Source organism: Myotis nattereri, assembly GCF_964212035.1.
Source record: "Myotis nattereri genome assembly, chromosome: 2".
Taxonomy (NCBI): domain Eukaryota; kingdom Metazoa; phylum Chordata; class Mammalia; order Chiroptera; family Vespertilionidae; genus Myotis; species Myotis nattereri.
The window spans coordinates 177564776-177590156 of record NC_138076.1 but is presented as its reverse complement, the minus strand read 5'-3'; the positions used below and the strand labels follow the sequence as shown (position 1 = coordinate 177590156).

At 38.7% G+C, this 25381-nt stretch overlaps 1 protein-coding gene across 1 annotated transcript in view; it reads right to left on the bottom strand.

The window, feature by feature from the left end:
• Positions 1-25381, bottom strand: part of CAPRIN2 (caprin family member 2) — a 46557-nt gene that overhangs the window by 5248 nt on the left and 15928 nt on the right. Inside the window, exons 5-15 of the mRNA XM_081082706.1 lie at positions 22908-23146; positions 20875-20957; positions 18678-18839; positions 17374-17417; positions 15754-16431; positions 11828-11950; positions 10466-10547; positions 8229-8284; positions 5519-5623; positions 3869-4015; positions 2046-2214 (exon numbers count right to left, since the gene is read on the bottom strand). Coding sequence (XP_080938832.1) covers positions 2046-2214; positions 3869-4015; positions 5519-5623; positions 8229-8284; positions 10466-10547; positions 11828-11950; positions 15754-16431; positions 17374-17417; positions 18678-18839; positions 20875-20957; positions 22908-23146 — 1888 coding nt within the window. The remainder of the gene's footprint in view (positions 1-2045; positions 2215-3868; positions 4016-5518; positions 5624-8228; positions 8285-10465; positions 10548-11827; positions 11951-15753; positions 16432-17373; positions 17418-18677; positions 18840-20874; positions 20958-22907; positions 23147-25381) is intronic.

The following is a 25381-nucleotide window of genomic DNA, read 5'->3' as shown; positions in this document are numbered from 1 at the left end:
CAAAGGTAGGTGTACAGTTGTTCATATGGAAAATAATACAATAATCAATAAATAATAATACAAGAATAAATTCTGTTTCGTGTACTCACAACTGTATACCTACTTTTGCCCCACCCTATATCTACATATATAAAAGGCTAAGCAACCATCCGACCGTCCAACCGGTAGCTATGATGCATAATGACCACCAGGGGGCAGATGCTCCAACTGGTAGCTATGACGCACACTGACCACCAGGGAGCAGATACTCAATGCAGGAGCTGCCGAGCTGCGGTGACTTGGCAGCAGTGGTTCTCAGGTGACACACCCCAGAACCAGAGAGGAGGGAGCTGGGGGTGCGTCACCCAAGAACCACCCTGTCACAATCTGGGACCCCTCAGGGGATGTTGCAGAGCCAGTTTCAGCCCGATCCCTGCAGGCCAGGCCGAGGGACCCCACCTGATAGAGGGACCCTGCTCACTCCACAGATGCCCTTCGAGCCACAGTGCAGCCCCAGGTGCAGCCCGCCTGGGAGAGACCACAGAAGGTTGGCTCCAGGGCATGTCCAGCCCATCTCACCCAGTTCCACCCTGCCGGCCACCTTCTAATTAATTTCCATTTAATGTGCACAAATCTGTGCACCAGGGCACTAGTATTTATTTTTATTTTTTAAATATATTTTATTGATTTTTTACAGAGAGGAAGGGAGAGAGATAGAGAGTTAGAAACATCGATCAGCTGCCTCCTGCACATCTCCTACTGGGGATATGCCCGCAACCCAGGTACATGCCCTTGACCGGAATCGAACCTGGGACCCTTCAGTCCGCAGGCCGACGCTCTATCCACTGAGCCAAACCGGTTTCGGCAAGTATTTAAATAGAACATTATTCAGCCTTAGAAAGGAAGGAAATTCTGACACAAGCTACAACACAGAAGAACCTTGACATTATGCTGAATGAAACAGGCCAATCACAAAAGGACAACTATTGTGATAGCACTTACATAAGGTAAGTACCCAGAGTAGTCAAATTCATACAACAGAGTAGAATGGTGGTTGCCAGCATTTGGAGGGAAAGGGGAATGTGGAGTTAGTGTTAAATGAGTACAGAGTTTCAGTTGGAGAAGATGAAACTCCTAGATATAAAGGATGGTGATGGCTGCCCAACAATCTAAATGTACTTAATGCCACAGAACTCAATACATACAAATGGTTAAAATGATAAATGTTACGTTATATATATTTTACCACAGTTAAAAAAAAAAAAAAAAGGCTAACTATTCCAGATCAGGGAGTAAAAGAAAATGAATGTTCATCACTACTGTAATTGAGAAGGCATGTGACAAAAATATCCTTTCAGTAAATTATCTGCCCTACGTCTTCACAGTACAGGTGAGAACAGAATGAGGTCATTTGTGGCTAGGTCCAGGGATTTATATTTACTACCTCTGTGATAAACCAGGTCCCCAGAAAACACAGTTCATCTGATCAGGTTTAAGTTTTAGAAGACTCACTAGGGGTATGACGTACCAACACTAAAAATTTATAAGTACTTCTTAAAATAGTAAATAACTACAAAGTTGCTTATTTTTTCATGATTTACAATAGCATGAAAGATCAAAATAACCTCTCATCTCTAAGCAAACAGTGAAATAAGCATACTAAGTTATATTGTCTGATTAACCAATGCTTTTATTGTAAGACAAAAGGAGAGAGCAAAGGCCAAATAGCCATCTGTCTTTGCTAAAAGAGTTAACAGAATGGTTTCAAAACCTTCATAAAAGCAACTGGACAGTGCCCTATCTACCTCAACCACTGTCTATGGCAATCAACACAATCAGATTTAAAAATATGAGCTTATATATTCATCTAAGTCAACTAATTTCCACTTTTACAAAAGTTAAAATGGTGAACTTAACAGAGGAAAAAGCATCAAATATTTGTCAACATTGAACATGTAAAGAGATAATGCTTACTGCTCGGGAAAGAACTGCTAAAGTATCACTACAGAGTTGCTTTCCAATTAGCTGTCATCTAAGTCTTCAAATACCATACACCAAGATCTTACCAGTCTCTTGAGAAAGAACAGTTTGTTCCACGTGGATGGCTGGCAGTTGGCACTGGAGTGGTGTTTGTGTACTTGCTGTGGTAAAACTTTGATTGTAGCCAGGTGAATAGGTGGATTCTTTTATTTCTTGTTCTTTGCGTGGAGGCAGAGGTGCATTAACATTAAATACCTTAAAAGACAAGGGTATGCTGAGTCATTTGCGAAGTTTCATAAAAAATAATTAAGGGTGACATCCAGCAAAACTCGGCAACATTCAAAAACTTCTATTTGATGGCAAAGGACTTGAATAAACATTTCTCCAAAGAAGATTCATGACCAATAAGCACATAAAAAATGCTCAACATCATTAGTTATTAGGGAAATAGAAATCAAAATTACACTGAGATACTACTTCATCATACCCATTAGGGTGGCTATTGTTTTTAAAAAACAGAAAGTCCAAGTGTTGGCAAGGTTGTGGTCAAGTTGGCTCCATAAAATACCTGTTTTTTTAATGAATGAATGAGTCAGTGAATGAACAAACGAATACCAATTTGCACTAGATAGAATGCAAACAGGTGGAGAAAACAGATTGGCATGAGCAAAAAGGTATTGTGGCAAGAATGTACAAGGCAAGCACAGGGGACTAGTTTGACAGGTTATACCAGACTTCAGAAGTTATTGAGTTTCGGACAAAGGACTTTCCATTTTATTCTGTAATGGATCACTGTTTGCTTTTAATTAGGAATAGAAAAAAGTTAGCAAAACCAATGTGGCAATTCTGTGCAAGATGGGCTGACAGGGAAAGCAAAGGAACTAAGCTGTTCTAAATGGCCACGCAGGAAGTAATAAGATCAGTGAATTCAGGTCTGAGTTCACCATCCTATCTCCCTGCATTGTGCCTATTTTCCATTGCCACTCCACTAGCCCCACTACTGTCACTCAAAGAACCTGGAATGGGACATTAAGCACCATCAGGAAAGGTACTTACTGCCTCAGACTTTTTGTGGGTCTTTTCCTAAAACTGTTTTATACTATTCCATTTTTAAAGAACATAGAAACTTAGTTGTAATAGTACTCTAAAAATATTTAGATTACAATTTTGTGATCCAAAATACCACACATATCTGAATAATTCTCTAAAAACTTACACATGAGATCAAGATTAAATCAAATGAAAGTTTCAACAATGATAGAACACCCCGGTCTGTGTACTCTGTGTCTGGTTTTGATGCAATGGAACATCACTAGTGTGATATTAGAAATGGTTAGTATAGGCCCGGCTGGTGTTGCTCGATGGTTGAGCGTCCATCCATGAACAGGAGGTCATGGTGCGATTCCTGGTCAAGACAATGACCAGGGTGTGGGCTCCATCCCTAGGACAAGGCATGCAAGAGGCAGCCAATCAATGATTCTCTCTCTTCATTGATGTTTCTGTCTCTCTCTCCCTCTCCCTTCCTCCCTCTGAAATCAATAAAAACATTTTTAAATAAAAATAAAAATATATTTTAAAAAAAGAAATGGTTGGTATTATTTAGATGTTCATGCAAAATTATGTTCCTCACCCACACCGTTCATTTGTTTCCTAGGGGTCCTCAGCTTTGCCTGCTACTGATTTTCACACAGGGGGAAATGCTCCGATAAAATACCCATCAAAATTCTTGAGGTTTTACTCAACCAACACAAACAATATTTCCACCGGACAAATGTAAACTCTACCAGCCCGAATAAGAGTAACCCAATGGCAGATTTATTCACCTGGTAACCAATAACAGATGTAAGAGAAACAATGGCTTTTTAACAGGAATAATGAATTGCAATCATCATTCTCGGTTCATACTCACTGTCTGCATGGCTTGAAAGGGCGCTGTGCCAATGGTTACTGAACTACTACTTGCTGGAGGTGACGGGAAGCCCTGTTCAGGGCCCTTTGACATGGGAGAGTTTGGAGAAGCCAGTGAAGACGGCTGTTTGCTTGGGGGAACTGCTGCCTGGGGGGGAGAAATGCAGCATCAGCCAATCACCTCCCATACAGCAAGCAGTTCACGTTCCCTAAACCCAGACCAGCGTAAGTCAGCAAGTTCTACAGGACGACAGCTGGACACAGGAATGCAAAAGAATAGCTTCTGCTTACAACTCCAAACCTCATCTGCTGAGGATGCACACTAGTGTCTGCTTCACCCAGCTGGCTGACTAAGCGAGAGTCTCACCAATGATCAGTCTAACACAGTGGTCGGCAAACTGCGGCTCGGCAAACTGCAGCTCACGAGCCACATGCGGCTCTTTGGCCCCTTCAGTGTGGCTCTTCCACAAAATACCGACTTCTGCACATGGGCCATGAAGTTTCAATCGCACTGTACATGCACACCTGCACGTGGTATTTTGTGGAAGAGCCACATTCAAGGAGCCAAAGAGCCACATGTGGCTCGCGAGCCGCATGTGGCTCACGAGCCGTGGTTTGCAAACCACGGGTCTAACAGATGAGGGACTGGACTTTTCAGGAGTATCTAGTCCTTTTCAAACTGTGAAATGGTATTTTCCATTAAGTTAAAAGTCTAAATTATATCAAACCAATTCAGTAGAATTAGGCTTTAGAAAACCTTGGGTCACTTCCTGAGTTAGTGTTAACATTTTCCTATTTAAAAATCTTATGAGTGGACTTCTAAGTCAGCTGCCTAACAAAATCAAGCTTGATCTGATTTAAATAATTCTTATCTAAGAGAAGGCATAAAAAATTACCAAAATTCAATCCCAATGAGGTTATAAAGCAGACAGCTATGACTCGCTTGGTAACAAATACTTTGTCTTCTTAAAACGAGGAAACAAGTAATTTCAATTTAGACCACGTCAGTACCACAAAAACTAAAGTTCACCTATATTTTCTTATATTCTGTAAAAAATACACATTCTTATACAATAGTTAAAAAAAAAAAACCACATACACAATGAAACCTGAGTTGATATATTAATACCAAAAAAAAGCCCAAAATCATCCTATCTTGCTATATCTATTTAAGGATTTACTAGTACTGAAACTATTAGCAAAACAAAAAATCACTTTAGAATTGAAAGTACAAATATTGTAAGATACTTTTGACAAAATTAGGCAAAAAGAGAATGTAAATCATTCCAATTGAATAAATGCTAATAACAGCACTATAAAGTTATTGAGTATTCACAGTTATATGAATAAAAAGATTTTTCTTCTAAGAATTTCTTCAATATAAATATAGCAAGAAACTTGACCTAATCCTACCTAAAAATTTTCATTTTTTTTGACACTAGCAATTTGGACAAATTTATTGTATCTGATAAAGCAAGACTCTAGTAAGTCTACTTTATAGCAAAGCCACCATAAAGCTACCTGCATAAGTTCCAGGACCACAACACCTACAGAAAGCAATATGGTAGTACAGTATAAATGTCACATTGTTTAATGGATCGTGCATGTAATTCATAAAATGAATTGAGACAATCAAGTCTCTCATTATTACCTCTGGGGTCTCTGTGGGCATAAACTCTGTTTCAGATCCCGAAGAAGCCTGGTCAGTAGTAACCAAGCAAGCACTTGAGCTACTGGTAACTGGAGAAACAGCAGTCTGGACACAGGAAGACATGAAACTTTATAAAAGGCACATTTTGTTCACATTCTATTTCTTGGGCCTTGGGCTTCCTAATATGTTATTGTTATTGAGAGCTCACTAATGCTAAATACTTCACACACTCTAACATCTAATCCAACAGTAAGCTTTTAGTTTTGTTTGTTTACTGTTCTTTTAGAGGTCACCCAAGACTTTTAACATGAATCCTTGATTAAAAATTTAATAGGAATAAGTACTTTTCCCACTTCCTGGATAGTGTGAGGGCTTTGAACACTACTATCCTCATTTTATTGACAATCAGGCAGAGGAAAAGAAAGATTAAATCATTTACCCAAGATCACACAAAATTAAGTGGCAGAGCTGAGATTCAAACCCCAGCAGTCAGCTACATTGCCTTTCCAGGCCTGGTCGCCAAAGGGCACATCTAATCCCATCTTCACTTATCAAGATTCTTGGCACTGGAAACGTGGGGCTAGATTTTCACTCTGGCACTCAATAGCAATTCACTGGAAGATGAGCTCAGGGCGCATTTAACACTCCAGGCATAGCTCTGCCAGGGATCAGAGTAACTATGTTTTTACTCTGAGTACTCTCAGGATCTTAAAGAGGTAGGTAGAAATATAAATAGAGAGGATAAGCTCTGTATAAATCACAATGGCATCAAAATTCTAACAAAAACAATTAAAGCTAATAATAGTTATAAAATAAAAATTAGGAAAAAGCAGAGTAAGAACTAAGGCTGTGACAACTGTAACCAATAGAAAACTAAGAGAGAGCCCTAACCGGTCTGGCTCAGTGGACAGAGCGTCAGCCTGCGGACTCAAGGGTCCCAGGCTCGATTCCGGTCAAGAACATGTACCTTGGTTGCGGGCACATCCCCAGTAGGGGGTGTGCAGGAGGCAGCTGATTGATGCTTCTCACTCATCGATGTTTCTAACTCTCTATCCCTCTCCCTTCCTCTCTGTAAAAAAATCAATAAAATATATTTTTAAAAAAATAAAAATCATCATTCTCCCCTTAAAAAAAAAAAAACTAACTAAGAGAGTGGCTATGAATTCGATGGTACAACAGGTATTAGATATAATGGAGAGAGACCCACAAGGTCTTAAATATCAGTGAATCAACTCCTTTTACCTAAATGCATGGATTCGGTTCTCAGAAGCCCAAGCAATAAAACAGGTGAACTGGAAACTAATTAATGGTAACCAATATCAAACCAGTTATGGTTCAATGACCTTCTAAAAGGAGTCACCATGATATAACACTTCTTGGGAAGGAGATGGGGGCCAAGTTCACAAAAGGCCTTATGGAAAAAAGAAATTATATATACATATATATATATATATATATATATATATATATATATATCCTTTACATTTTATATAACTAAATAAATAGGTACAATTTGGATCTGACCAAAATATTAGAACTATTATGAGACTGGAGAGTTTCTAAAACGGGGCCTTTCTTCTGGCCCTCTCCTAGACAACTGCCCTAAAGAAGTGGGACTGGCTATGGTGGAGGCATACCGAGGCTCTAGTCACAGAAAGATTCACAGATGCTAAGTGAAGGCGACTCAGGCCATTCGATAGTTAAGATTTAAAAGACTTGAATTTTAGTTAAAAGGTTCACTTAACAAAAAGGATAAACGTTTTTGCATTAGTATTTATTTAGAAATGATGGCAATTCTTAATTCCAAATTATTGCTCTTTAAGTACACCAGCTAAAGGTCATTTTAAGTGTTGATGAGTAAACATAATGTTACAGACCAGAACTACTATACCAGGCCAGTGGCTTTCCAAAAAAAAATGTAATTAATTTGTCAATGGAACCCTAATAGCTAAACAGATAAAATGGAGCTCGTTAGTTACAGCAGTGACTGGAGTGAGAGACCTTGCCCAACAAACACAGTTTGAAAATGGAGCCAGACCTTATTAAAATAAATATAAACCAGTGTCACACTGTAAGCAAATGATATGATTTTCTCAGAAATTTTTGAAAAGAAAGATAATTATTGACCCACCTGGTTAAAATATTTAATATACTATCAAAGTAGCTACTATCAAGAAAATTGCCAATAAGGCTTTCAGAGGGATCCAGAGAAAATATTTTAAAAAGATAATGACCAGAAAACTTGAACTTACCATTGATGGAAATGCAATGTGGCATTTACAGACATCAATGATCTGGTCCCTTTATATCTCTAAGTTCTGTTAAAATTAGTTCCTCAGAATGTTAACTATTTGGGGGAGGGGGCAATGGCTAACCATGAATTTTAAAAAATCAGTTTCTTTCTTTAGACACTTTACTATGCTGCTATATTAAGTTACTTAGGTAGCTCAGTAGCAAAGGAAAATTCCCAGACAAGGTACCTCTGGATTCTTCAGGTGTGCTCTTTCCTTACTAAGTCACCTAGCTTCCTCCGTTATAATTTACATCTTCCCCATGGTCATTAGGGAATCTTTTGAGGACTGGTTGTACTGAATCTAAAAACTAGACATGTATATTAGAATCACTAAGTCTGGTCATTCTTGCCAAAGTAAGAGTTTTTTCCCCTAAATACCAAAGAAGAGTAAATGAAAGATTAATTTGGAGAAGTTACCTGTAATGGCTCTTGAAGAAAATCATTTTGACTGGTTAGATTTTGTTCTGTAGTTGCTGTAGAGAGTGAAATCAACAGTAAACCACTGAGCGAGGAGAAATGTTTATGCATATCAACTGGGTGGAAACTAAAGTTTATACTTTACAAAAAAAAAAATAGCTTAAAAGACTAGGTCTCAAGTCCATCATGAGTATTCTATTAGAGCGCTACAAAGAGTCAGAGAAAATGTAGAGGAGGAGGATACTAGTCCCATCTGTGATACATAATATTTCAAGGTTAAATGGGCAGAAGCAGCCTACAAAGGCCTCCAAAAGAACAGAAATAGGACTTTTAAAAATAACGGGTAAGCCCAGCCAGCGTGGTTCAGTGGTTGAGTATTGACCTGTGAACCAGGAGGTCATGGTTCAATTCGCTGTGGGTCAGTGCACATGCCCGGGTTGTAGGCTCGATCCCCAGTATGGGCATGCAGGAGGCAGTCCATCAATGATTCTCATCACTGATGTTTCCATCTCTCTCTCCCTCTCTCTTCCTCTCTGAAATCAATAAAATATATTTTTAAAAAAGAATGCTTATAAAAGATAAATTGCTGGGGTCCAACCCCAGCAGGTCCAGGGGTCCCCAAAGATGTGGACGGAGTCAGCGAAGAAGGAATGACACGGAGAGGGTGTTCAGATGATCATCATAGCGAGGTTCTCTAGCCAAGTTCTGGTCAGGATCTCCAGTGAAGTTCTGGTTAGGATCTCCAGCCAGGTTCTGTGTCCATGTTCTCTTGCTAGTTTCTCCAGCCAGGTTCTGTAGCCATGTTCCCTCGCTAGGTTCTCCAGCCAGCTTCTGTCTAGGTTCTCCAGCCAGGTTCAGTCACCAGGTTCTAGTCAGGTTCTCTTGCCATGTTCTATCCAGGTTCTGTAGCCAGGTTCTGTCTCTAGGTTCTTCAGCCAGGTTCTCTTGCTAGGTTCTGTCTCTAGGTTCTGTCTCCAGCTTCTGTCCAGGATCTTTTGCCATGTTCTCTCCAGCGAAGTTCTTCTGTCTCTAGGTTCTGTGTAGGTTCTGTGTGTAGGTTCTGTGTGTAGGTTCTGTGTCTAGGTTCTGTGTAGGTTCTGTCTTCTAAGTTCTGTCTTCTAAATTCTGTGTCTTGCTGTCTTGTTACATCTGTATTTATACCAGTTGATGATTCAATCCTATCAATCTCTATTCCAAAGGTTAGGGCGTTTCTAATCTCCATTCCAGGGAGTAAAGATTATGTAGCTTAAGCATGATTGTTCATAGTTAAAGTGATTAATTACCCACCTGGCACTTAGTTAAGGGGTTTTATTCCCTCCCTAACTTCAGGGGAAAATCCCTACCTGGGGAAACAACCTTTCTCAGAGAGGAGATCTTGGTTAAAACACATAGTGCCAAGAAGGTGAGCAAACATATTAAGAACAGTATGCCATATATGCCAGGTCCCTTGAAACAGCAAGGATGGACCGGCTCCCGGCAATAAATAAATAAAAATGATCGGTAGTAGTAATCTGAAAAGATAAAATCTGAGCTATCATGAATAGTAATTAATTTATTCATGTAAGTTTCAAAGTAAATCTTAGCTGGGTCCTCTGTCTCTTGAGGGTTTTTTCCCCTCTTTGATCATGCATATTAATGTTCTTTTCAGTTACCTGGTTTCAGTTTGGTTTTTCCTTGTTAATGTCCATCAGTTTTGTTAATTACTCTAGTTTTTCCTTACTTCAGCCAGGAATTGCTGTATAATCTTACTACAGCTGGGCTATGTCTTTGATTGCATCACCCTTCCCCTGAGATAAACTAGTATAGAGCAAAAGGCCTAAAGTTTGAAGCATCAGACCAGATTCAAATCTAGGCTCCATCATTAATTACTACGTTACTCAGTATACTAATTATCACTGAGGCAACTTCACTCATAGTCAGGATCCAAGAGCCTCAAGGCTAGATTTATACAGCTGAAAGGGGTCAAGCAAGTTCTACTCAGAATTCACTCCAAGAACAGAAAAAACTGCAAAAACAGCTATTGTGCATTTCCATTCACCCATCTGGAGACTTTCTCTAAAATGCAAATATCCTAATGGGAATTTACCAATATATAATTGATAATATACGGATACTTAGAAAAAATTAACGTATGGACATAGTTTAACCCTTACAATATCTAGAATAAAATTACTTGTAAAAGAATCAATTGCTAGACCTACAGCTCTTTGTTCCAAGTCTCAAGAATGATTACATACCTGCTGGGTTCCCTGGAGTAACAGAAGGCAGCTGTGAGGATGGAATTGCACTTGAAGGTTTGTCAAAATCCAGAATAGATTCCTAAAGCCAAGTTTTTAATAATGAATAGAAACAAAGGTTATTCATTTAAGAGCTATTGCCATTAAATGATTCATGATGTTGTCCATAGCTTATTAGGTATAGGAATCTAGCTAATAACTATCTCAAAAGGTTAATAACTTAAGACTTTACAGAAGCAGAAATTAAGAGTTAAAATGAAAAACTAAAGTAATTGTCAAACTTTAAGACTGTGTCAAGTTTTAAAACTACAATAGTAATTCTAAGGCCTGCCCTGGAAAAGAAAACAAAACTCCTGACTTGAGGTCTTAAACAATTAGGCATTAATCCTCGTAGAGACTGAACCCTCGTTTTTATTATACCCGAACAATGAGAGGGTCTAATTATCTTGTCTCAACCACTAAACTAGCTCATGGCACTAAATACTTTCATGAGGAGAAGCCATTCTCTTCTGCCATCTGCCTATCTTGGTTCTCCCAGAAATGTTTCCAACATTTTGAATACTTAAGCTACACACTTGTAGTGATCATTTTAGTTCTTTATCTTTAGATAATATGAAGGATAAGCAATTCCCCCATTGTACAAATAAGTAGAGGGGTGGAAGTGAAATAACTTGCCATAGATTCTACAGCTGGTAAACTGGTAGAAGTGGGATTAAAACAGGGACCTAATTCCAAGCTCAAGATCTTTTTACTACACATTTGTCTACTTCATCCCTCAGTAATATCACACTAATTCTGAAATTCTGCAAGAGTCTGTATGACACAATTTAACATTTAACTACTGGCTTAACACATGGACATAGTTTAACCCTTACAATATCTAGAATAAAATTACTAGAAAATTACTAGAATAAAATATCTAGAATAAAATTTTGCAGTTTTTTCACAATCTTATACAACTGGAATCTAAACTCCTTAAAGGCTATGAATGTCTTATAATTTTCTCTATACAAGGGCACTTACCAAAATACCAAGCATAGAGTAGGTTCTCACAATCTCAGTGAAAACTACTGGTGATCCATAGCTATAAAAAGCACTGTAAGCTTTTTACATGTTTAATTCATTTTGTTACAAGAAAAAGAAATAGAAACTATTACCCTAATTCTTAAAGGAAACCGAGGCAGTAGCTTGCCTAAACTCTCAGAGCTAGGAAGTGGCAGAGCCAGGAATTGTGCTCATTCTGGAATGCCAGAATCTATGCTCTTAACAACCTCATTATAATGCTTCAGGTCAGAAGCAAGTAGCCCCATGAATATAATTTAAGATTCATTCAACAATGACTTATACAATAATGACTCATACTTGCATAAAGTTACAGGTTCCTTGAATCTGGGTCATCAGATCCTGCAGTTTTTCTTTCCTCAATACTGGATCCTTTGGAAGAGGAGAGGAAGAACCTACAGGCTGATGCATGGGCTTAGGCACCTACAAGACAACCCGATAATGTATTAAGAGTAAAATTCAAGTTCGATAACCTAATTTAGGAATCTTGGCCTGTCATTACATCTAAATGAAATCAAAACACATAGCAATGCTCATTTATCATATTTATCTCAGGTAAAGAATTTCCACCTAAATGCATTTTCTAAATAATGTAATCAAACTTTAAATACTTTTCCCCCTTTCAGAATAACTTAATGGAAATCTTTCTAAAACATCCTCTTTTTAAAGAGAAGACCCAAGGCCTGGCCATGATGGCTCAGTGGTTGAGCATCAACCTGTGAACCAGGAGGTCACAGTTCGATTCTGGTCGAGGCACATGCCTGGGTTTCAGGCTCTATCCCCAGTGTGGGGCGTACAGGTGGCAGCCGATAAATGATTCTCTCTCATCACTGATGTCTCTATCTCTCTCCCCCTCTCCCTTCCTCTCTGAAATCAATAAAAATATTTAAAAATTAAAATAAAGAGAAGACCCAAAATAACAGGGCTTGAAAGGAAGTTCTTTCATTGTGGACTTCAATTACTGTATGTCTTCTAGGCCAAGATGCCACTGGCTCTGAGACACACCAATGAATTTTTTTTTCCTATGGAAAAAATTACTACTACTACATTAAATATACTTCCCATTTTTAAGATGTATCTTATTTCAGAAACATGAATAATGTAAAAATGTATACATATATCCTAGAATTGAAGAAATACACTATTATGTTTTGTTATAAAGTAAGTATACTTTGAGGGGCTAATGGTTTTTATAAGGTGGTTAGCCCTCATGCTAAGTTGCTTTAGATTGCTGCACACCCTGAATTAAACCTGTTTATAGTTACTTCTTACAGCTGTCAGCATGCCTCTCCCCTCCAGCACCTCTTCTCCAACTTTTAATGTACTAGTATTCAGTAGTCACACAGCTCAATTGATCAAAGTATCCCATAAAATAAGAGTTAATAGACCCTATGTGAATGAATGAAAAGCTCCTTTAGGAGAAAAGTATGAGCATTAGTGTTTAATTTCATGTTATCTAGTCTTTTGTGAACCCTATTTTGCCCTTGACTGTACTTACTCATGTTCTGACAGCTGAGCTTGCAAGACAGATAGAGAGACAAATATTGAATTATACACAAAGGTGTCCTGTCAGACACTGAGAGACCTTGCAACTTCAGTATAATGCTGTGCCATAAAGGCAAATTAAATCAGTTCTGACCTTTACAACTAAACACCCCTGATTTCAAATTATTCTGCAAATGTCATGGTATCAATATTCTGGTATGATAAAGGCTCAACACTGCTATACCCAGTGGAATTTTAAGCTGGGTGTTTTAAATCATCATTGAGGGTTTTTTTAAAAAATATATTTGTATTGATTTCAGAGAGGAAAGGGAGAGATAGAAACATCAGTGATGAGAGAGGATCATTGATCAGCTGCCTCCTGCACACCCCACACTGGGGATCGAGCCCACAACCCAGGCATGTGCCCTTGACCAGGAATCAAACCTGGACCTCCTGGTTCATAGGTTGACGCTCAACCATTGAGCCACACTGGCCCAGCAAAAACTGGGTTTTTAAATATAAGTTTCTCAAAATGATATATTACAATTACTATGGGTGATATCTGATTAGTGAAATAACACTATTTCACTGCAGGGTCCTGACACTGCAGGGTCAGGAAGAAGTGAAAATTAATATTAGCACCTGAAGAAAGAGGAATAGAGGAGAGCAGAAGGAGACAGTAAACTCTAAAATTCCCTTCAAGGGTAGGATGGAGGTAGGGGTAATCTATACTAATAATAGAGAAATATAGAGGAATATAGAGAACAACGTAAGACTGATGAACAGGGACAGATCCAAAGACAGAGAAACAGCGATCAGACTATCAATCCCCAGAGGGGAAGTAGGGGAGGGTGGGAGTAAGGGGAAGAGATCAACCAAAGGACTTGTATGCATGCATATAAGCCAAACCAATGGACACGGACAACAGGGGGATGAGAGCATGAGTGGGGGGAGAGGGAGAGATTGGGGGTTAATGGGGGATGAGGACACATTTGTAATACCTTAACCAATAAAGAAATTTAAAAAAAGAGGATAGGACGGAGGTAGGGGTAATCTATACTAATAATAGAGAAATATGTAAACTGACCATCTCTCTGCAACACCCACAGCCAATCAGGAGTATGCAAATTAATCTGACACATGCGTGCAGGCACCGAGCAGCCGGGGTCCCGGGGATGCCACTGGAGTGTCCGGTCCTGTCAGCCCGGACTGGGGGTGGCTGGACTTCTCAGTCCTTTTGGTTTCTGCAGCCCCTGGACCAGAAACGGAAGCCCGGAGTGCAGGGAGCACCAGGAATGCTAGAAATCGTAGTTCTGGTGGCAGACACATTGTGGGATCTCCTAGACCAGTGATGGTGAACCTATGACATGCATGTCAGAGGTGACACGCAAACTAATTTTTTTGGTTGATTTTTCTTTGTTAAATGGCATTTAAATATATAAAATAAATATCAAAAATATAAATCTTTGTTCTACTATGGTTGCAAATATCAAAAAATTTCTATATGTGACACGGCAGCAGAGTTAAGTTAGGGTTTTTCAAAACGCTGACACGCTGAGCTCAAAAGGTTCGCCATCACTGTCCTAGACACTAGAGCACAGTGGGCCTGGAGCAAGTTACTGTTGCGGTGGGGGATGGAGGGAAAGCAAAGGTGAACGACATAAGTAAAGTCAGAGTATCGAGGAAAAATTAAAAGGAAGATATCCTGCAACTTCTAGAAAATCTCCACCAATGGAGCAAAGAAAAAAAAAAGACCTCTATTATTCTGTGAGTACCAAACTAAACTGGGTTGGGGTCTCAGACAATTCGCTCATATGATTGCAAAGACAGACAGAAACTCCCGGATTGGAGAGGGCTCCCCTGAGGGCTCCCAGATTGGAGAGGGTGCAGGTAGGGCTGAGGGACCCACCCCCTTCGTGCACCGGGCCCCTAATTTATAAAATGCAATGCTTTGATTTCCCCAAGCAAAATGTTTTTCACACTGTTGGAGCACCAAAGGTTTATCCGAAAACTTTTGGCTAAAATGGCACGGAAGTGTAAGGAACATCACTAGAGAGAAAGAACACTGGGAGGATAAAACATTCACACTGCTTAGCAAACAAGGTGGGACCAAGTTTGCATTTAAATAATGGAACATAAATTACAATTTAATAAAAATATAACACTAACTAGCACTGTATAAAAGGGTTGTACATCATAAGTCTTCTTATTTTCCTTTTTCCAACTACAGGATATCTGCAACCACCATGTACCTTCTTCAAAGAGTACAGGCTAATCTGAGTGACTACGAATGAGTAAAAGAGAAGCAAGAGAAGACAGAAAAATATAACTTCTGTCAGAAAAAGTCACCCAGGGACCAGGTGAAAGATAACAAGTCTCCCACCTGGGACATGCATTTACATCTCTCACTTGTTCACATTATGGTCATGTCTCAACTATCCACTATTTTGACGTCATATCATGTCATTAAATTTTTGGCATTAAAACAGTATTTCCTCATTGTGGAAATTTCATCTCAGGTTAGGCTCAACAGACGGACTAGGTCTACTTCTAATTTTCAAGGGAAAACAATAAATTACACATTAAAGAGTTAAGTGAAATACTGTACACATTAATTTAACATGGGTTTTGTTGATTTCTTTCTTTTTTTTTTTTTTTTAAAAGAAAACTAAAGTTATCATTACCACAGCTCCTTATTTATGTCTACATTGCCAGGCACAGACTGATAGAGATCAACTCACATCTTTGGGTTCTGCATTAAACTTCCTGGGCAGCAGCTGGTCATTTGGTATGAGGCTTCCTGCAGCTACCCCCCAGGACTTTGGAGAAGTCTTTGATTGTGGTGTTAAAGGGTGTTTTGGATGCTCCACATTGTTGTCCCAGGATTTGGGAGTCTCTGCCTGCCTTGCATCCTGTTCTTCACACATGGGAGTGGCCCATGACTTGCTGAGGTCCTGTTCGCTCTGCAGGGAAGGTGTCCAAGACTTTGCAGTTTGCTTCTTTGGATTCTGTTCTTTCTGCAGTTGAACTGGCCAAGGCCTTGGTGTTTCCTGCTTCTTTTGTTCCTCTTGAACGCATCCTGCTTTGGGTTTGGGAGTTTCTTGCTTCCACTGGCTAGGAGTTAGCTTGGGCTTAGAGACATCCTGCTTCTTCTGCTCTTCCTGCAGAGTGGACCTGAGCTTGGCTATCTCTTGCTTCCTCTGTTCTGAGGAAACCGCAGGCCTTGCCAGCTCCTGCTGTTTAACAGAAGGCTCCCAGGACCTGAAGGATTCCTGTTTCTTCTCCTCACCAGCGGGTTCAGTAAACTTATCCCAACATTTGGGGAGATTTGGTTTTCTAGCATAATCTGCTTCCCAAGGTTGCTCTTCCTGCTGTTTGCTTGAATAATCTACTTCTGCTATGTAGCGTCTGTTAAGAAACTAGACCAGAGAAAAAAATGTGCTGAGTCACCAAATGTATAGAAGACCCTGAGGGGGATAGTGAACTCTCTTAGTATCCCTATGTCCATTGGTCTGAACCACTCTACTAACAGGAAATTTCCATTATTATTCTACTTGAAAAGACTGTCCTACTTTTTTGTCCATTCCTTTCCCCTCTCAATTAACAGGAATACAAACTTCGATATTTGAAAAGTAACAATCTATATTTGACTGTCAGAGTCAGAATAACCTTGATAAAAGAGCTTGAATCAAGTAAACGTGGCACCATGATGTGCAGTTCTTAGCAGTCTTAGGTGAGTCAAGTATAGATCGCTACTTTGGAAACATCAAAGTTTATATTTCTGACTACTCACCTGACACCCTTAAACATTAAGGCAGAGGACAGTCCAACCAAACAAAGTTATATTGCTTAACCTTAAGCCTTATGTTTTTTAAATTACCAGACTTTTCTTTATTTCCATTATATATCCGTCAATACTGTGATGTTGCCTCTCCCATTCTTTCCAGTTTCTATGAATTTCAATGTCAGTTTGAAAAGAACAAATACCCTCTTCTATTACTAATCTGAGTAAATTTTGGAGAGAGCAAAATTCTACCCATTTTTAAATTCTAATACAAAGGCCAACAACAATAACAGCTAACACAAGCAGTTATTGTGTGCCAGGCCAAACTCTAAGCAATGTAGAAATTAAGCTGCCTCCTGTAATCCTCACAATAACCACATGAGGCAGGCATTACTCTCATCCCATCTTATGCATAAGGATAACAGACATAGGTATCTTGCCCAAAGTCAGTAGGCTAGTAAACTGCAGAGCCAGAATTCAAGCTTAAGTAGTATACCTCCAGGGCAGGAATTTCCAACCACAACGCTACACAAAAGCTCAAAAGCCAAAATCAGCAAATGACCACTCAGTACCTTACCTCTTGTGGTTGTATCTCTGTCTGTGTAAATTCCATAAGAGACTCTGGGAAGATAAAAGAAATATAGGAAAACTATACATTTTCAGACTGATTACAACTAATTCATTCTAGCAACATATCTCAGAGGAGTTATAGAAAAAAAAAGATAGTAAAATTAAGTATATTCATAGCAGGAGTAATTCTATTGTTTGTTAGTCAAAAGCTTGTGGTCCGAGGCTAGCTGAAGCTAATGGCTCACCTCATGTAAAGTCAAGTTACAGTTAAAAACGGATTTCTGATGGAAAACAAGATTATCTCCTTTTACCCCAAACACAGCTTGTTTCAAGCTGGAATTACAGCTCCGGTATCCATGGGGTAATAATTAGTCATCTCAGCTTGAAATATAGCCCTTAAAGGCCTCTTACAAGCCAGTTTAAGATTGGGAGGAGGGTGAGGGAGTGAAGATACTAAAGCACTGGATTTCGTATTAGGAACTAAGAAGAAGTGGCTTCCAGAACCCTGCCTGGACTACCTCCTTAGAAGTGATATTTCATATATATATAGATAGATATGAAATATCTATATATATTTTTTAACTGATATTAGAGAGGAAGAGAGCGAGAGAAACAATAATGATGAGAGAGAATCATTGAGCGGTCACCTCCTGCCTGCCCCACACTGGGGATAGAGCCCGCAAGCCCGGCATGTGCCCTGACCAGGAATCAAACCGTGACCTCCCAGTTCATAGGTTGACGCTCAACCACTGAGCCACAGCAGCCAGGCAGAAGTGATATTTCTTAAATAAATCCAGCTTCAACAAACAAAAGCAAAAGTGCCATTTACTCAAAATATTTCTTTCCCAAGTAAAGTGGAATTTTGAAGAGCATATTTCCTTGATTGGAATTATTATATTTATTTGGGCACTTTTTTCCTTAATCAGTATGTTAATCTTAGGTTATTTACACTCTTATTCTACTCCAGTATTGGATTGTACTATAATTTACAATTTCAAATGAAATTATCCTACTACTAGTTTAACAAAGAGATTCAAACTCCATAATATCTCATTATAACAGCACACTCTCTTGTAACAAAGTGTAACTTAACATTTCTAGTAAGGTTCACTCTTAATAGAAGGTAAATCATGGTAATAAAGCCTAGTGATATTTCCTAAAGTGAGGTAAAGATTTCCTGCAACAGGTAAAAATTTCCATGCATGTACACACTACCAAATTAAAACATGGCAACCATTTCACAGTGATTTGTCTCACTATACAGAATTAAAAATGCAACCGCTATACAGAATTTCAGAAAGCACAACAAACCTGACTCTCTGACAGATTCCGTCTTCAATAACAGTTTTCTCTTCTCTGATTTTATTTCTTCCTCCAGTGATACTTCTTTTTCCTGAGCATTTTTTGGAACTGGGATACTTTCAAAATAGCCTGAGTTCAGCAATTTAGACAGTAGGTCTTTCATATGTTTGTCTAAGAAAAAGTGATGAAGATTAAGTTATCCTATAACCTAAAAGGTCATGGGAAATTATTTGGAATAGAAATCCTAACATAATTTTATCCTATAGTGTCATTACAACATTCTACCTTAGAGGGGATTCAAAGAACTAGTCAGTACCATGAAAAATAAATATGTAGCCCATCTTTATGTCAGGCTGAATCAATATGAATTTAAACAATCAGAATCCCAAAGTTTAGCAAGTCACTTAAGGCCTCCATTTCTACTATGTGAAAAATGACTAAAAATCAGAGATCCTTATCAAAGTCTCAAATATTTTACAAAAATACACATTATTCCCTGAGCTTAAGGAAGTCATTTCTCCCAACTGCTTCCAAGACATCATAACTAACAATTACTCTATCTTCCCCAAGTCATGAAGGCTTTATAGAAGTAAAAGCTCCTCAAACATAACTATTAGAAAACCCTATCTTGGACAATCTCTAAAAGATTTTTAAACTACAAAATTCCATGATTAAGACTTTACTCGAGTTATACTTTATGTCACTCATAGCATATCACCCTTTGATGATCAAGAAAAATCTTAAAATGATGCTAAAGTCACTGCACCATGAATAGGTTTAAAGTCTATTTCATTTTTAATATCTACTAAAACCGTAATTCCAAATTAAGCTGAGTTCCCACACTTGATTTGGGTCTATTATTCCTTTCATAGGCATACTATGACATAGATTTTTGTCTTTCTTTAAAAGAAAATCAACTTTGAGATATAATTTACAAACAAAAAAATTCATCCACTTGAAGTGCACAGAAAATCATGTTATTTCTGGTGTTACTTCCACCAGAAAGAGATACAGAACATTTTTATCAACTCAAAAAGTTCCTTCATATCCCTCTTGTAATCAATCCCCTTCCCCCTCTCCCTGGCAACCACTGACCTGCTCTCACTCTAGTTATGTCTTTTCTAGAATTTCATATAAATGAAATCATATAATATGTGCTCATTTTTTGTCTGGCTTATTTCACTCAACATAATTATTTTTAGATTCACCCATGCTGTTGCATATATGAATACTTCATTCCATTTCTTATTGCTGAGTAGATTCCACTATATGGATATACCACATTTTGTTTAACAATTATCAACTGATGTACATCTGGGCTGTGTTCAGTTTGGAGCTATTATGAATAAAGCTGGTATGAACATTCATGTACAAATACTTATGTGAACATATGTTTTCAGTTCTCTTGAGTGTTAGACGTATATCTGCTTTGTTATATAGTAAGTGTACGCTTAATTTTATTTTTAAAAACTGCCAAATGATTTGTATCATTTTGCATTCTAACCAAGAAATAAATTTCTGTGATCAAAACTTGAAAGGACTTAGAAAGTTCGTGACAGTTATACATACTTAGGGTATTTTAAAAAGGAAGCAACCACTATTAACAAAAATGTTTGCTAGCTTTAAATGAGTTTTCATTACCCTAAGCTAGTACACAAAACTATGTACTTCATGTCTGGCCTTTTGTACTTGGGCACTGGGCCAACATCTATTTAGGAAGCCAAAAGAACTCTTTCTCTCCAGCTCATTTCCAGATCAATAGACAACAATGCATCAGTAGACTATGTAGCCAAACCATTCATATATTTCTTAGGCAAATCTGGTAGATAAGTCTTGATATTAACAACGTGTGGATTTAAAACGCTTAAATAGCACCGGTACAACTATTCAGAATAGAGAACCGAACTCAAAAAGGGTCTCCATTTCTCTAGTGTTAAAGCTAGCCCTAGACCTTAGTTAGCCCTTGTCCCCAAATCACAGTGACTTTCCACTTGAAAACTCTCCCTAGGCTTCATTTTAATGAGTGCAATTATACAACAGCTGCTTTTAGCAGGACTAAACAAAGAGATCATTCTCCCGATGAAGATAGTATTGCAGACAAGTAAGTTCTGATGGACTGCCGCAGTTTCAGCCCTCAGTGTCGTTCTAAACTTCTAGGCATAAAGTTCAGTATTTGCTGCATAAGTCCAGAGTAGAGAAAACTCACATGTCGTTCCTACCACTGCTTTCTCACTGCCTTCCAAAAGGTCCCAAAAGTACAAGGATGACTGCTCCATCTGGTCTTCAACGCTGATAAGAAAAAGCAGCAGCAGAACAATGTGGCTTTAGAGATACATATATATCCTATATAATAAAGGGCTAATATGCAAATCGACCGAACGGTTGAATGACTGGTCACTATGACGCGCACTGACCACCAAAGGGCAGACGCTCAATGCAGGAGCTGCCCCTTGATGGTCAGTGTGCTCCCACAAGGGGAGCACCGCTCAGCCAGACGCTGGGCTCATGGCTAGCAAGCACAGCAGCGGTGGCAGGAGCCTCTCCAGCCTCCACGGCAGCATTAAGGACTCCTCAAGGGATGTCTGCCTGCCGGCTTAGGACTGCTCCCTGTGAGGAGCGGGCCTAAGCTGACAGGTGGACATCCCCTGAGGGGTCCTGGACTGCGAGAGGGCACAGGCCAGGCTGAGGGACACCACCACCCCCCAAGTGCACAAATGGCATGCACCAGCCTTCTAGTCTATATATATGGAGTAGTGCAATTTATACAATTAACCCATAAACAGTCTAGACATTCAATGTATCTTTTTACTCTTTGAAAAATGGAAATTTTACAAAAGATGACTAACTGCCCATTTATGGTTTTCTACTGTAAGCACTTTTCCTCAAAACAACCAAAATAAGGATTTTTACCAAATACAGCTATTAAGGAATAATCCAAAGAGAGCTTAAAACTGTCAATGACATAGCGTTCATTATCAAGCCTATGTCCTACATAAAAGAACATTGGAATGAAAATATTAAGAGCTGTATTTAACTTTAAAGAGAGAAGCTTATTTTTCAAATTATAATCACTTGCATTTCACATATTAAAGCTACATTCCCTGAACCCACCAAAGTGAAGTAGGAGAAAGAAGACAACAAACAGGTAATGATGATGGAGTAGACTATCAGAATAGGAATAAAAAAATATATATATGCAGCTGTCTATAGGTAATTGAGTTTTATTAGGTTTCCTGATACATGATTGATTTCCAATAGCAGTTGAAATCTAACCCTTAGTTAGATACAGGCTATTCCAATGTTGTGTCTAGCTAGCATAGCTAACAGACACAACATTGGAATTGCCTATATCTAACAAAGAAAGGCTTAGAGAGCTGTTCATTAGCTAACTTATTCCTTCAAAGCAAGAATAGAAAATGGATAACTGGGGGGGGGGGGGGGGGGGGTGCGGGGGTGCGGCATGCGGGATGGGCGGGGACTGAGCAGCCTCCATTTGCTGGTTTGGTATTTTTAATTATCAGATTTGTTTCTCAGTATTTATTCGCAGCACAAAAACACCAAATAATTCTCCCTTTAAAATGTTAATGATACTGGTCAAGTTAAATTTTATTTACCTCCACTTTAAGTACAGCAGTAAAAAGGCAAAGACTCTCAGGTAATATAACAGCCTGAGATAATTACAAAAAAAAAAAAAATTTAAGAATGTGCAGAATTAGTATTATGGTTAACACTTGCACAAGGTTAAAACTTGGTGATCAGTCATTACTTTTTAAAATCCGTGTTACGCCCTAACCGGTTTGGCTCAGTGGCTAGAGCGTTGGCCTGTGGACTGAAGGGTCCCAGGTTCGATTCCGGCCAAGGGTATGTACCTGGGTTGCGGGCACCTCCCCAGTAGGGGGTGTGCAGGAGGCAGCTGATCAATGTTTCTCTCTCATCGATGTTTCCAACTCTCTATCCCTCTCCCTTCCTCTCTGTAAAAAATCAATAAAATATAGTTTTAAAAAAATAAAATAAAATAAAATCCGTGCTACAATAAAGAAGTAGGTTAATGAGGTCATTCAAACTCACTTTCCTCCTAATAGTCTATCAACCCTGTCAGAGTCTAGGCAGGCCAACATTTCCCGTGTTGAATCAAATTAATGTTTTCCTAATTACTACACACATATATTTTGTATATTTACAAAAGCTAGACTAAAGTGTTATGTGTTCTATTTCAGAAAAATATTTTCATTGGCTTACCTCAGACTTTCATTTCTTTCAGGGCAGGTCAGTTTTGAAAATTTAATGAGGTAGTCAAGTTCTTTTAAAGGCAAACACACTGCACCATTCAAGCCCTCCTTCAAGTCCTTCTGTATATGTTCCTGTGTCAAGTTCTGTAATACATACTGAACCTGGAGGACGGTGCAAAGTTTTTTCTTCTCAGCCTCAAGTTTTAGCATGTGCTCCCTCCTCTGGGCCTTCTTCTGAGCTTTCAGTAGCTGTTAAAACAAATGCTAATTAAAATGGACAACTCTCACCACCGAGTATTAGCAGCACCATAGTCTAAAAAAGCCTAATCCCAGAGACTTGAGATTAGAAGATAAAACTCATATACAAGGTGGGCAAAAGTAAGTTTATAGTTGTGAGTACCCAAAACACAGAGTTTATGCTTGTATTGTGTATTTGTATTACAACTATAAACCTATTTGTACCCAGCCCTGGATGTAACACTGACTGTGAAACTGATACATTCATTTAACCCTGCTTCCTCCTTCAGCTGAAGAAGTCTCCGAGCAATAAACTGGTTTGTCTCCGGTAACCAGAGCCCAGGGAGTCCAGATTATCTGCCTCTAACTCCAGGCTCTATCTAGTACCTCCAACATCACCATAATGAGAAGCATAGCACCCACTGCTGATACTTGCATCAATCCAAGGTTTTACTCTTCCATATTTAGTATTATCAAGCCTTCTTAGACCAAATACTTTAAGAAAATGCTTCACTTTGTTTTGGGTTATTTTTTTAATCTCATGTTCCAGGAGAAGAATATTTAAACTATAATAGTCAGTTTTCAACCAACCAAAGACAACTGGCAAAAGCGTGAGGAATTGAAAACCAAAAAGAAATAAAATGCCTAATAAATGTAATGGGGGGAAAACAGCCATAGCCAACAGACTTGTTTTAAAAGTAAAAAGAGATATTTTCAGAATTGTGTGCCAGTCTTGATGGAGCTTGTATCTTCCAATATTTAGCTGACAAAACACACATGGAAAATTATTGTCTACTCTAAAGCTCAGAACTGCAACACCTTAAAGTCTGACATAATACATGGCTTCCTGTTAAAAAAAACAAAAAACAATAAAAAGTACTACCTATTTCCACTAAGAAACCTAGAAGTTCTTTTCTTCCCATAGTTGTTTTTCTGGTTGTAATGTTCGCTTCATGTTGGATATTTTCCAAGATATAAAGATCAAGAGAACAACAACAAAAGTCTAAACGCTTTTTCCTATAGGTGGGTTAAATTATTTTGATATAGCATCAGTATTTAAAACTCTACAAAAGAGATGTGTATGTTCATAAATCCTAACAGGTAAAGACTGAAGGAAAAAAACTCAGGAAAAATATTCATTATGGCATTATTAACTAACTTTCTAGATGTTATGAAAGCAACTTAATAAACTCGACTTGTGTTATTCTCAGGGACAGGAGACAAGGGATGAAGATAAAAGTTTGAGAATGAGGCACAGGCTGGTTGGGGGTTAATAGGTAAGCATATTTTCTTCAGGAGGACAAAGGCTCAGAAAATCTTTCCCAAGACTTCAATTTGGACTCACTGCAATACTAATTAACCAAACTACTACAGCAGTGTCTGTTTCTGCTTGAGAGGAGGAAAAAATATGAAGATGCAAGCCAAACTATCCAAGTGGGGTCCTCTGGGATGCAGTCTCATGATAGTGTAAAGAAAGGCAACTGATGCTAAGGGCATCTTCAACATGGTACCACAAGATAACCTCAGATCTCTAGTTAGCCATCTCCCAAGGTTGGATTAGGTGTTCTTATGGGCTCATGCTACCCTGAACTTCCTCTATCCAAGTATCTATTACATTAAATGGTTATCTTTTTATTTATTTGCCATTCCCCCCACCCCTTGGGCTTCAACTCCATGATGACAGAGACTATATGTCCGTTGTTCACCAATATATCACTAGTGCCCAGGACAGAGCTGGACACGACAGACTTCATACATTTGCTAAGTCAATCAAGTATCAAGTAAGAAAGCATGTTGTCTCCTAGATGATAATCAGATGCTCCTGTCATGAACATCACTGACAACAGCCTATTTCTCCTTATTTATATAGAAGCTAAGAAGTCAGGTTACATCATCTTCTCTTCTTCCAGTGGGGAACTGGTTGGCAATAAGAAGGTAAGAAGTATAAACTGCTATCAACCAACAGTCTTGAATAATCAAATTTATTTTCTGAACCATGATGCAAAATGATAAATCCCCAGCAAGGGACAGAGCTCCTATCATGCAGACTAAGAGAGGTGTGGCTGGGCTGAAGGGAAAGAAGAAAATGTTACACAAGCTGCAAAACTGGCTATCACAGAAGAGATTTGACAAAAGAAACAGCTTAGTAAAAGAAGAGCCCAATAATTATTGGGCTGGAAGGTAGTGACAAGCACTTCTAGGATCGTGGTTTATTAAGGCCCACTCCCAAGTACTTTTTAGTACCTC